Below are 11,493 nucleotides of genomic sequence, written 5' to 3'. Positions count from 1 at the left end.
CATTTCTATAACCGGTATATATTTTCCATTTTTCAGGTCTTCTGTCTTTTTTCCATCTGGTCCAGGCTTTGTCTCTTTTGTCTTTTAGATCCCTACAACTTTTGTTGTACCAGCATTTTACATATTCTTTTTCTTGTTTTTGTCTTGGGACATACTTTTCCACTCCTTTTTTGTAAATTTTTGTCAAAATATTCCATTTCTCTTCCACTGTTGTTTCTTCTTTGTATATTTCTTCCCAGTTTTCTTGTTGAAAGAATTCTCTTATTTTATCAAAGTTTGTTTTTTCATACATCATTCTTCCTTTTCTATATTGCTCATTTCTTTTCCTATATTTTTCTTCATTAAGTTCCAGTTCAATCAATATGTGGTCACTTTTACTTATTGGTGTTTTATATTCAATCTTGCCCACTATTCTAGGTTCAGATGTAATTATTAAGTCTAGTCTCGATGGTTCTTCTTCATTTCTATACCTGGTGTTCTCCTGTATCCATTGTGTCATTGTATGGTCAGTAATCATCTCAAGTAGAGCGTTTCCCCATGAGCCGTCTCCACCCTTTACTGTCATTTCTTCCCAGCAGATTTCTTTGCAATTAAAGTCGCCCATTATAACTATTCTTCCTCCATCTTCCATTATTTTATTTAATGTTATCTTTGTGTCTTCTAACATATTTTTATGTTCACTCTCCTCCCATGAGGCTGTTTTCGGAGGCACATAATTTATCACAAATTTTCTGCTCTTCTTATCTCTGTCTTCCACTTCTATCATAATCATCTCTACTGTATTCTTTCCATATATGACACCCTTCACGTTTATATCCTTCTTAGTCAGGAACATAACTCCACCCCCTTGCTTTTTCTCTCTGTTTTTAATCCAATGATTATATGCATCATGTCCTACACTGTTGGGTGGTAGTGGGCCTTTTAATTTTGTTTCTACAATTCCCATTATGTCCGGTTCTTTTTCTTTCAAATAATCTTTCAGCTCATTCAATCCTGTTATTAATCCATCTATATTTGTGTAAGACACTCTTAGTTTTCTGTCACTTCCATTGTGTTCTCTGTTTCTCTTTTGTTTTTCTCTTGTATGTCGAACTGCCTTAGTTTCATATTCACTACTCTCCAATAGAATCTCTCTTTCTCTGACTCCGTTCTGTTCTCGTTTTTTTGTCTTAGCTTCAAGTCTTTTCTGCTTTTCTTCCTCTCTTTCCTCTTTATTCATTTCCCTTTTTATCCATACCTTTTTATATTGTTCACTTGTTGCTAGTTTCCCTGTTTTGGATAAGATATTCTCTGCCGTCGTTTGTGACCTGAATTTAATCTTAATTGGTCTGGTCTTATCTTTACTATACTTTCCGAGCCTGAATTTTTCCTCAATTTCCTTCATAATTTCTGGTTCATCTTCCTGAACTAATTTGAGTAAACTGCTTACTTTTTCATTTTCCTCATTGGTTCTTGAGGTTCTATCTGGGTTATGTTTCTCTTCCATTCCTAATATAATTATACATTTCTTTTTGTCAGCTAAGTCTCTTACTATATTCTCCTTCTGTCTCATCACTTTAATAACTGAGTCTTCAGTTTGTTCTCTCATTTGCTGTTTAATTATATCAGTAAATGCAAATTTACTGTTTTCTTTTATCGACTTCCATCCCTCTCTGTTTTCTTTACTATTCCTCTTCAATTCCTCATTCTCCACCTTTACTTCTTTTAACTGTCTTTTCAGGTTTTCTATTTCATCAGTTAAGTTTTTGTTCGCCTTCTCTAGTTCTTCCAATTTTTCAACCCTCCGTATAATATTGTTAACATGACCGAACCTACGCTCCAAGTCCTCGATCATCTTATCGACCTTCTCTTCTAGTCTTGTCAGTTTGTGTCCCCCCCACCCACCCTGGAAAATATTCTCATCACTTTCTACTGTATTGCTCTTATCTATACTTCTAATCTTTACATTTTTATTAGACATTTCATCGTCGTCGGGGGGTCGTTTGTTTACCTTTGCCTGTCTGTCTGGGCCAAGTCTACTCCTTCCTCATTTCCTTCCATTTCCCTCAGTAATCCCTCCCCTTCTCCTCTTTCCCTACTTTCCTACTACCCCACGAGCAATTTCCCCCCACCCTGTAAATACAATAGGCACTTCTCTTTGCGTTGGGATCCACAATACTTCAATTTTCTTCAGAACGTCTTCTAAGCCGTCCGTTCGTTGAAGTGTGTGTGTGTGTGTGTGTGTGTGTGTGTGTGTGTGTGTGTGTGTGTGTGTGTGTGTGTGTGTGTGTGTGTGTGTGTGTGTGTGTGTGTGTGTGTGTGTGTGTGTGTGTGTGTGTGTGTGTGTGTGTGTGTGTGTGTGTGTGTGTGTGTGTGTGTGTGTGTGTGTGTATGCGAGAGAGAGAGAGAGAGAGAGAGAGATGGGAATGTCTTTCTCCCGAACTCGTGTTTTCTTATTTTCTCCCTTCAGCCTGAGGCCTCTTCGGTCGCCTCTTAGGCAGGAGGGCTTCTGTAGATCCCGCTAAAGAGGGGAAGGCCGAGGTTCTTGTCTAAGATCAGAAAGACGAAGGGGCGGTTGAAGGTAACTCTAGGAGGTGAAGTCCTGATAGCAAAGATGACTGTAGCTGCCGCTGCCTCAGTGCCCTTTTCATTTACTTCCACTACCGCTGTGTGAATAATATTGTGTCCATCCACGTCTAACGACTTCGAGAAGGCCGAGAGGTTTGCGTTTGTAGAGAAATAATCAATAATTCCTAACTCTTTAAGTGCCTGAAAAGAAAAAAAAGAAAAGAAAAACAACGTGTGGGCGCGTGCGTGCGTGTGTGTGTGTGTGTATCTCTGTGAGCCTTTGTGTAAATATATATTAACGTGGGCATGTTTTAACTGATAAAGCCATACAAATAGATGCATTTCATGTATCTTTTCTTCCAATAATTCCAAAGTACCTAAAGTTACCTTTTGCAGTTCCCTGTCCAAGGTTTGTTCCATCTTGAACTTCGGCAGAAAAACTCGAACCCGCTGATCTTCGAGTCCGCGGATCGCTGCATCGAGAGCGGTTAGGTCGAGGCGATCGACGACGTCGTCCACCGTGACGGAGCCCTCCCAAGGAAGGAAGAGCAACATGGAGATCGATGAGTTGAGGTACGGGAGCTCGAGAACCTCTGCGCCGAGGTGCGTGTCGTTTCCTGCGGGGACAGAAATGGTGTCCAGTCACCAAGTGCCTCGATTCGATGCTTTAAGAAAGATTCCTTCTCATCAATCGATACACCTTCCTACATATATCCCATGAACCTTTGATATATATATATATATATATATATATATATATATATATATATATATATACATATATATATACTATATATATATGTATATTATATACATATATATATATACTATATATATATTATATACATATATATATATATATATATATATATATATATATATATATGTGTGTGTGTGTGTGTGTGTGTGTGTGTGTGTGTGTGTGTGTGTGTGTGTGTGTGTGTGTGTGTGTGTGTGTGTGTGTGTGTGTGTGTGTGTGTGTGTGTGTGTGTGTGTGTGTGTGTGTGTGTGTGTGTGTGTGTGTGTGTGTGTGTGTGTGTGTGTGTGTGTGTGTGTGTGTGTGTGTGTGTGTGTGTGTGTGTGTGTGTGTGTGTGTACTATCCAAATTACCCGCGCGTTGCTACGGGCAAATGATGATCATTTTGATTTTGATAGAATTTGTTGAGAAAAATTGCACATATCAATATAACTCAATGGAAAAGGTAACACAAATAGAATGTTAAGAAAGTAAGAAAAAAAATTAATTTGAGGAGGGAGACGCCCTTTGAAATGAAATATATTCGGCCGTAAGAGAAGAATTGAACCAACCTTTTATTATCTTTGAACTTGAGTATATTACCGCCCGCGAAAAAGTAAGATAAAAGTAACCAATACTTAAACATTTTACATTTACATGCTTTCTCCTTACAAAGGCTATCATATTTTGTGGCAACATTAATTCCACAAATATAAGTAATGTTGATGAACACATACAATGGCTTGTTTAATCATAGTAATTTTTGTCACAAAAATCCCAATCGTGTTAAGGAGACACTACAGTAGTGGCATGTTACCACACCATACCCCTTTAACCCCTGACCCTAGCCAAAATTATATTTTTTGGAAATTAGATACAGTTATCCAAGTACCTGGAGTGATAGGGTAAATATATATGGTTATGGGGGTCTATCTCCAAAACCCTAGGAGGAGTTCGTGAACAAACAGACAGACAGACAGAAGCCACTACTTCATTACAATATATATATATATATATATATATATATATATGTATGTATGTATGTATGTATGTATGTATGTATGTATGTATGTATGTATGTATGTATGTATGTATGTATGTATGTATGTATGTATGTATGTATGTATGTATGTATGTATGTATGTATGTATGTATGTATGTATGTATGTATGTATGTATGTATGTATGTATGTATGTATGTATGTATGGGGGGGCTCGTGTGTGTTTGACTCGTGCCTTTTTCCAGTGTTGTCCGCAATAAACAAGATTACAAACTTACCGTAGTTGTACCATGAGTCTTGATTCATCATCTGCACTTCCCCACACGCCACTCCAGGACTGCAGAAGAATTCCCTAGGCTGTGTGAGATATTCGGAGAAAGGCTCTTGCCAAGAACCCTTGAAGTAGATGGCGTTGGCCAGGAAGAAGGGTGCTCCCCTTAGGATTTCTGGTCTCACAATTTCCGTTATGAGGCCCCTGGTTGTGTTGCTGACGAGACCGTTGATCTCTCGAGCTAGTTTCGCTGGGTCGGAGAAGTCGACCTGGTAGACGTCGTAAAAGCCGCCGCTTCTGAAGCACTTTTCAAGGACCAGAGAGTCCGCAATGTAGGCTCGGTTGACCTCGTCCAGCTCCACTCCTACATTCTTACTGAGCCTGGAAGGAAAAAGCAACGTGAGAAAAGTATCTTGTGCGGGTATTCGGAATACACACACGCATATAGACACTCAGACGACGATGGGAAGCTAGAAGGCATTGTTTGACTAATAAAAGAAAAACGAAAGGAAGACAGCTGAGAATAGATTCACTGAAGAAGCTCGCGGTGTGATGGGTTGCTGAATGTTCAACGAAGAGAACGACGCTGAAGGCCCTCATACTCGCCCTAACTGAATCACATGTGTCATCATATACGTAAGATATTTAGATTAAAATGTATAATTACACATTATTCAGAACAGGCAGATCAGACCAAAATAAAGATGGTGGTGTCATAACATACATACAAGAATCTCCAACCGAACCCAGGTACTGTATATAAGAGATATTGACATATTATATATGAATTATGTATATATATATATATATATATATATATATATATATATATATATATATATATATATATATACATATATATATAGACCTCCAGAATGCCCATCAAATATGTGCATGGATTTTATAAAGAAACTTATGAACATACTGCAGAATTTCCCAGTCTCAACGCCCACTATTATATTAATAGGAGATTTAGATTTCTCATTACTGAACTGGTAATTAATGACGGCTCATCAAACAAGCAGATACAATTTAAACCCAGTATCGGAGAAATAGTATCACAAGTAGAAGAAAACTGTAGTCCTCTTCAGCAGATAGTAGTCGAAATATACAGTTTTCCTTCTGATATTATTTCCCTGATTGTGAGTGTACATTTACAAATGTGTTATAACATTACAGTTTCCCATGCGGATACAAGCTGAGGCCCTTCTACAACTCGCCAATGAATTCACCCTGAACCGGTATATCAGGGCCCCTGCAAGGGGCAATAACATCTTTGACATTGTCATGACAGATAATGATGAACTGATTCATGACTATTCAGTTGATACAATGAACCTGCCAGATCACAAGATCATTACCATAACAACAAATATAGCCTGTGGTACACAACCAACATCAAGTGGCCCAATGCAGGAAACAACGCTTAATTCCATCCGCTGAATTTTTTTAATTAATCATTGTGCTTGGAAATTTTGAAATGTGACTTCAATGGATTGGATTGGCAAGAACTATTGAATGATTCTGCATATTGAATATATATATATATATATATATATATATATATATATATATATATATATATATATATATATATATACATATATATATATATACATACATTAAAGCAACATCAACACCAAAGAGGAAGATATCACGTGATCGCAATATACTAATGCGTAAAAGAACCATTCTATAAAAGGAATTGAGAAACACTTCCAATATGTCAACCAAACATCAAATTGAAAATAGAGTGCTCAAGATTATAATAAAAGTCTCAAAGAGTCAGTGGAAAAAGAATAATTAATACTAAAATGAAGAACAAGTCATATCACGCATTAAATACACTGTCTCAAAGTCAAAGGTGCAAGCAGATATTGGACATTTAAGAGACTCACAAGGTCACATTGCTAGAGAACCCGAGGAGATAGCAAATGTCCTGAAATCACATTATGAAAGAATATTTAGTGTCCCTTACTATAACAAAATCATCCATTCGCCTAAAGAATTTTTCTGCCAAGACGACTATCCCACTATAAGCTTAATTCTTTTTTTATCGAACTTTATACCGACAGCCATTTAAAATTCAATCAAAGAAATTGGCAACGATTCAGCAGCCGGCCCTGACTAGTTCCCAGCAATCCTCTTTAAATATTTTTGCTAAAGAGCTTAGTCTTCCACTAAAAAAAGTCTACAAAAACTCTTTGAACATATGTAAAGTCCGCAAAAATTACATTACACCAGTTTTTAATAGGAGTTTCAAGTGCTAAAGCACAACATTACAAGCCAATTGCATTAACGTCCCATATCATCAAAGTCTTCGAGAAAATACTGATAAAAAAATGTCAGCATACCTCAAAGACAAAAGCAAATTGAATAGAGACCCATATGTTCTCCTTACGGGCCAATCCTGCCTCACACAATTATTGGCACACAATAAAAAAAAAAAAAATCCTCACAGCTTTAGAAGATGACAAAAGTATAGACGTCATTTACCTCGAGCTTTTCAAAGCTCTTGACAAAATAGACCACGGAATCCTCCTCAACAAAGTACGAAAGATGGGAATAATGAGAAAAGTAAGGGTATGGCTACACAACTACCTCTCTGACCGTGAACAACAAGTGACAGCTGGCGGTGTGGCGTTAGACCCTCTCTTCATCACCAGTGGAGTGCCACAAGGCTCAACACTCGAACCCTCTGCTTTTTCTCATTCACATAACGGACATCAGTGAACAAGTCAAACATTCGGATGTGTCTTCTTCTGTCGACGATACTCGTGTACTTGTAACAGAGTCAACTGAATTGGAGGCTGGATAGTTACAACATAACTTCTCAATATTGTATTCGTGGGCACAAATAAATTATGCTTAGATAACAACAAATTCGACCAAATCACGTATAACTCAGACCTTGACTAGAGCATATACGGCAACGAACGGCACTAATACAGAAACGAAAGACAATTTTAAAGGCCATGGCGTGACACGAACCTATGACGGTACATTTGCAGTACATACAACCAATGTAATAAAAAAAATCGTAACCAAGCTGGTTGGATTCTCTGTTCATTTAAACCACGTGACAAGTTATCCATGTTGACACTCTACTGACTGTTGGTACTCCTGATATTAGAGTACTGTTGCCAGTTATAGATCCCATGGAAAGCCGGAGAGATACACTCAATTGAAGTTATCCAGTGGTCTTTCACAAACAAAATATCTGTCGTGTGCCACCTTGATTATTGGGGCAGGTTATAGGCCCTTCAACTGTTCTTTCTGGAAGAACGGAGAGAAAAATATACCATAATCTACATGTACAGAATATCAATTGGCTACACAGCAGATGATATCAATATACGCACAACCATCCACCAACGACTGGGACGACTATGCGACGTAGAAAGGATACACCACAAGCGCCCGCCAGGGCAAAAACACTCAAATAATATGCGTTTGCAGTTAGGGAGATCCCCAACCTTTTCAACGCCTTATCACGCCATCTACGGGATAAAATCAACCTTAGCCTAGCCCAGAACAGTTCAAGTTCCAAATGGACAAATTCCTCTATATATGTGTGTGTGTGTGTGTGTGTGTGTGTGTGTGTGTGTGTGTGTGTGTGTGTGTGTGTGTGTGTGTGTGTGTGTGTGTGTGTGAGTGTGAGTGTGTGTGTGTGTGTGAGTGTGTGTGTGCGCGTGTGCGCGTGTGTGTGTGTGTGTGTGTGTGTGTGTGTGTGTGTGTGTGTGTGTGTGTGTGTGTGTGTGTGTGTGTGTGTGTGTGTGTGTGTGTGTGTGTGTGTGTGTGTGTGTGTGTGTGTGTGTGTGTGTGTGTGTGTGTGTGTGTGTGTGCAAGCCTGAAACGTATATGTGTAACTGCATCCACACAGTCATACAAATCACCACACTTACTCGGCCGAGAGGAGTTTCTTAGTCTTGTAGCCTTTGTCTTTTTTCCCGAGTCTCAGGACGTTTTGCAGCTCATCCAAGGTTTTTCCTTCAGCCCCGAAGTAGGCGATGGCGAGGGCATTCCAAATACTATAGGAGGAAAAGAACATATTCTTCCCCGGGACTCGAGTCTTGATTTTCTTGAAGAGGTCAAGACCGAAACTGGAGGTCCTTCTGATGTCTTCGAAGGTCACATTTACTCTGTCGAAATTGTCTGGAGGGCATGGCTTTGAAGGGTAACTCGAGGACGACCCTATAAGGAAGATGACTAGATGGAGGAGGACGAGAGCCAAGTTCTTCATCATGACTCGTTTGTTTTCTGAAAAAAGAAAAAAAGAAAATAGGTAACGATAAATGATTATCAGTCTCCTCTTCTTTCGTCCTACTGCTGATCAAGGCTTTTCTTAAGTCACCCTTTCACCTGATCTACGCTCTACAGGAGTGTTTTTGCATAGGTCAGCAACATCGATTTCATAATTGGTCACTTTTCTTCTAAACAAGTACTGCGCGACTCGCGCAAAAACGTTTTCACCAATTACAAAGCCTGTGGGATGAAAACAGTCTGTCGACAGGTGATGTCACGGTGGCTCTCCTAGGGTCTTACCCCCCAGCCCGACTCCCTTCTGCTGTTTGATTCTTTCATTGCCATCCGCATTCGCAATGGCCTCTCCTAGACCCTCCACCCTGCGCAGTGAAAGAGACACCTCTTGTGGCTTTCTCTACTATAGTTTGATTTTCCTATAAGAGTTTTGAAGTTGGCATTAAGGTCTCCCATTACATATCACATTATTTCTTATTTTCACACACAAGAGATGAACAAGGTCCATAGGTTAGAATGTGCATTGTGGAGGAGGGTCGGCACCTAGGGAATGATAATTAGACAGTGCTAACAAACAGGTACATGAGGGTATTTACAGTACGTCATATCTGTGTCTAGATCTTCTAAGAAAATATTTCCAATTATACAATAAATGATCTAGAAAAAATGAGTACCAGCAAGGCGTTTGTCCATACTTTTTCTCTACCAATTGGCTTTTTTGTTCCTTAGGTCTAAATACACCCTCGATTTTTTTGTTTTCACTATTTTAGCCTTTATCTGTTGTGGGAGGTGGCTACGCATGAAAGTCTTTGTCGAAACTCATAGGATTCAAGACCGCATGTTCTAACGGTTCGTCGAACGCGGTTCGACAGACACGTGTTTAAAGTGGTGTGTGAACGTGTGAACGGGGTATTTGGGGTTTAACCAACGTGTTCGACAACCAAATACCCCGTTCACACGTTCATACATCACTTTAGACCGTGTAAACCCCCTCTTTCTCTTGTCACGCGTCGCTGACTATCAGATTTGGACCATCTGCTTCTGGGTTATCGGCTCCAGACGGTGGTACTCTTATCCAGTCGGTTATCGCGTTCCTCGACATGCTCAAACACTAACCTTAATTTTTCAGTCTACACCAGTGGGATTCTACACTCCCCTCTGTTCACTGTAGTGTACACTGCGTTCTGAACTGCACACACCCGCAGCTCCCTACTTATACTTCGTTCCGTTTTCCCACCTGTTCTTGTTGTCCTCTAGATTAAGGAAAAAGACGAGGATAGATTTCGTAAGCCAAATTTCCCATCATATGACGTCATGAGGGTGTAAAAGAATGATATCCCGTGAGACACGAAGGTAATGATTTTTTTTCCTTCTTGTTTTGAGGAGTTATTTGTTTTGTGTGTAAGGAATGAAGAAAGGACGAGGGAGAGAAGGGGTGGCTATACTATTAAGTGAAGAGATAGGTACGTGTATGGTGGAGTTGAAAGAGGTTTCTTCAAGGTTAATGTGGATGAAGGTGAAATTGGGAGGGGAGATGTGTGTCTTTCTAAAGGCATATTGGCCTAGTAGCGAGAAGAGGATAATTGAAAGGGAGTTTTTTTATAGACTTAAATGAATGCATAGAGGGTGTAGGAAGAAACGTCAATGTAGTAGTATTGGGAGATTTCAATGCTAGAGCAGGAGATGGACCAATAGAAGGAGTGGTTGGGAAGTGTGGAAAACACGAAAAAATCGTATTGGAGAGTTGATGGTGGAGATGTGTCTAGAAAGATAGTTGGTGATAGTTAACATAATGTTTAGGAAAAAAAAAGTCAAGCATAAGTAGACATTGGAGAGGGTGGTAGATGGAAGGGTGGTAAATAGGGCTTAAGTGGACTATATAGTGGTACCCGGGGGAAAGGTAGGAAGAGTTTTGAATGTGCAGTACATGTTCTGAGGGGAGAGAGTGGAGGAATATCATATAATCTTTTGGTGGAAGGTAACTGAGAATGGAGGATGGATGGAGAAAGAGGAAAAGGACAGAAGGTAGGGAAGTGCTTAGAGCAAACTGTTTAAATAAGAAAGAAAAGGAGCAGGAGTACAAGGGGGAGCTGAGAAAAGCCTGGGAAGTGATATAGGATAAAGTGGAACTTGGTGTAGAAGAGGAACGGGGGTGTTTTAAGGAGGAAGTGACAAGGTGTGCAAAGATTGTATGTGGAACGAGAAGGATAGGAGGGAATAGAAGGAAGGGTAGTGAGTGGTAGGATGTTGAGGGGAAGAAGGTAGTAGAATATTGGAAACGGTCATTCAGGGACTGGTCACAAAGAGGGATAAGAGAAAAATATGAGAAATATAAATAAAAAAGAAGAGAAGCAAAACAAAAGATAAAGGAGGCAAAAAAGAGAGCAGGTATAAACCGGGGGAGGAGTACGACAGAAAATTATGAAAACAATAAAATGATGTTTTGAAAGGAAAGCAAAAGATTTAAGGGAGATGAATCAAGTAGAGAAGAAAAGGTAAAAGGCGCGGAAGAACAGACCTTAAAGTAAAAGGAGGCAGCAAGGGAAATATGGGCAAAGTGTTTTCAAGAGATGTTGAATGTGGAGGAGGATAGGGAGGGATTGCTGGTAGTAGTGGGAGGCACAAAGAAAATGAGTGATGGGAGAGGAAAATAGAAGACAAATAAGAAAAAGTGTGGG

The 11,493-nt window shown here is 39.5% G+C and overlaps 1 protein-coding gene across 1 annotated transcript; it reads right to left on the bottom strand.

The window, feature by feature from the left end:
* Window positions 1-2,317: 2,317 nt before the first annotated feature.
* On the bottom strand, window positions 2,318-10,036 carry LOC143029059 (serine protease inhibitor 88Ea-like). Its single transcript, XM_076191406.1, has 5 exons — window positions 9,932-10,036; window positions 8,461-8,815; window positions 4,563-4,936; window positions 2,935-3,164; window positions 2,318-2,748 (listed from the first exon to the last, which is right to left on the bottom strand). Exons 2-5 carry the CDS (start codon window positions 8,799-8,801, stop codon window positions 2,473-2,475), a joined length of 1,221 nt encoding a protein of 406 aa, XP_076047521.1. The 5' UTR covers window positions 8,802-8,815; window positions 9,932-10,036; the 3' UTR covers window positions 2,318-2,472.
* Between the last annotated feature and the right edge of the window lie 1,457 nt (window positions 10,037-11,493).

The sequence above is a fragment of the Oratosquilla oratoria genome, chromosome 10 (genome assembly GCF_046742065.1).
Source record: "Oratosquilla oratoria isolate Oo_2021 chromosome 10, ASM4674206v1, whole genome shotgun sequence".
Classification (NCBI taxonomy): Eukaryota; Metazoa; Arthropoda; class Malacostraca; order Stomatopoda; family Squillidae; genus Oratosquilla; species Oratosquilla oratoria.
This window is presented reverse-complemented; position numbering and strand designations above follow the sequence as displayed.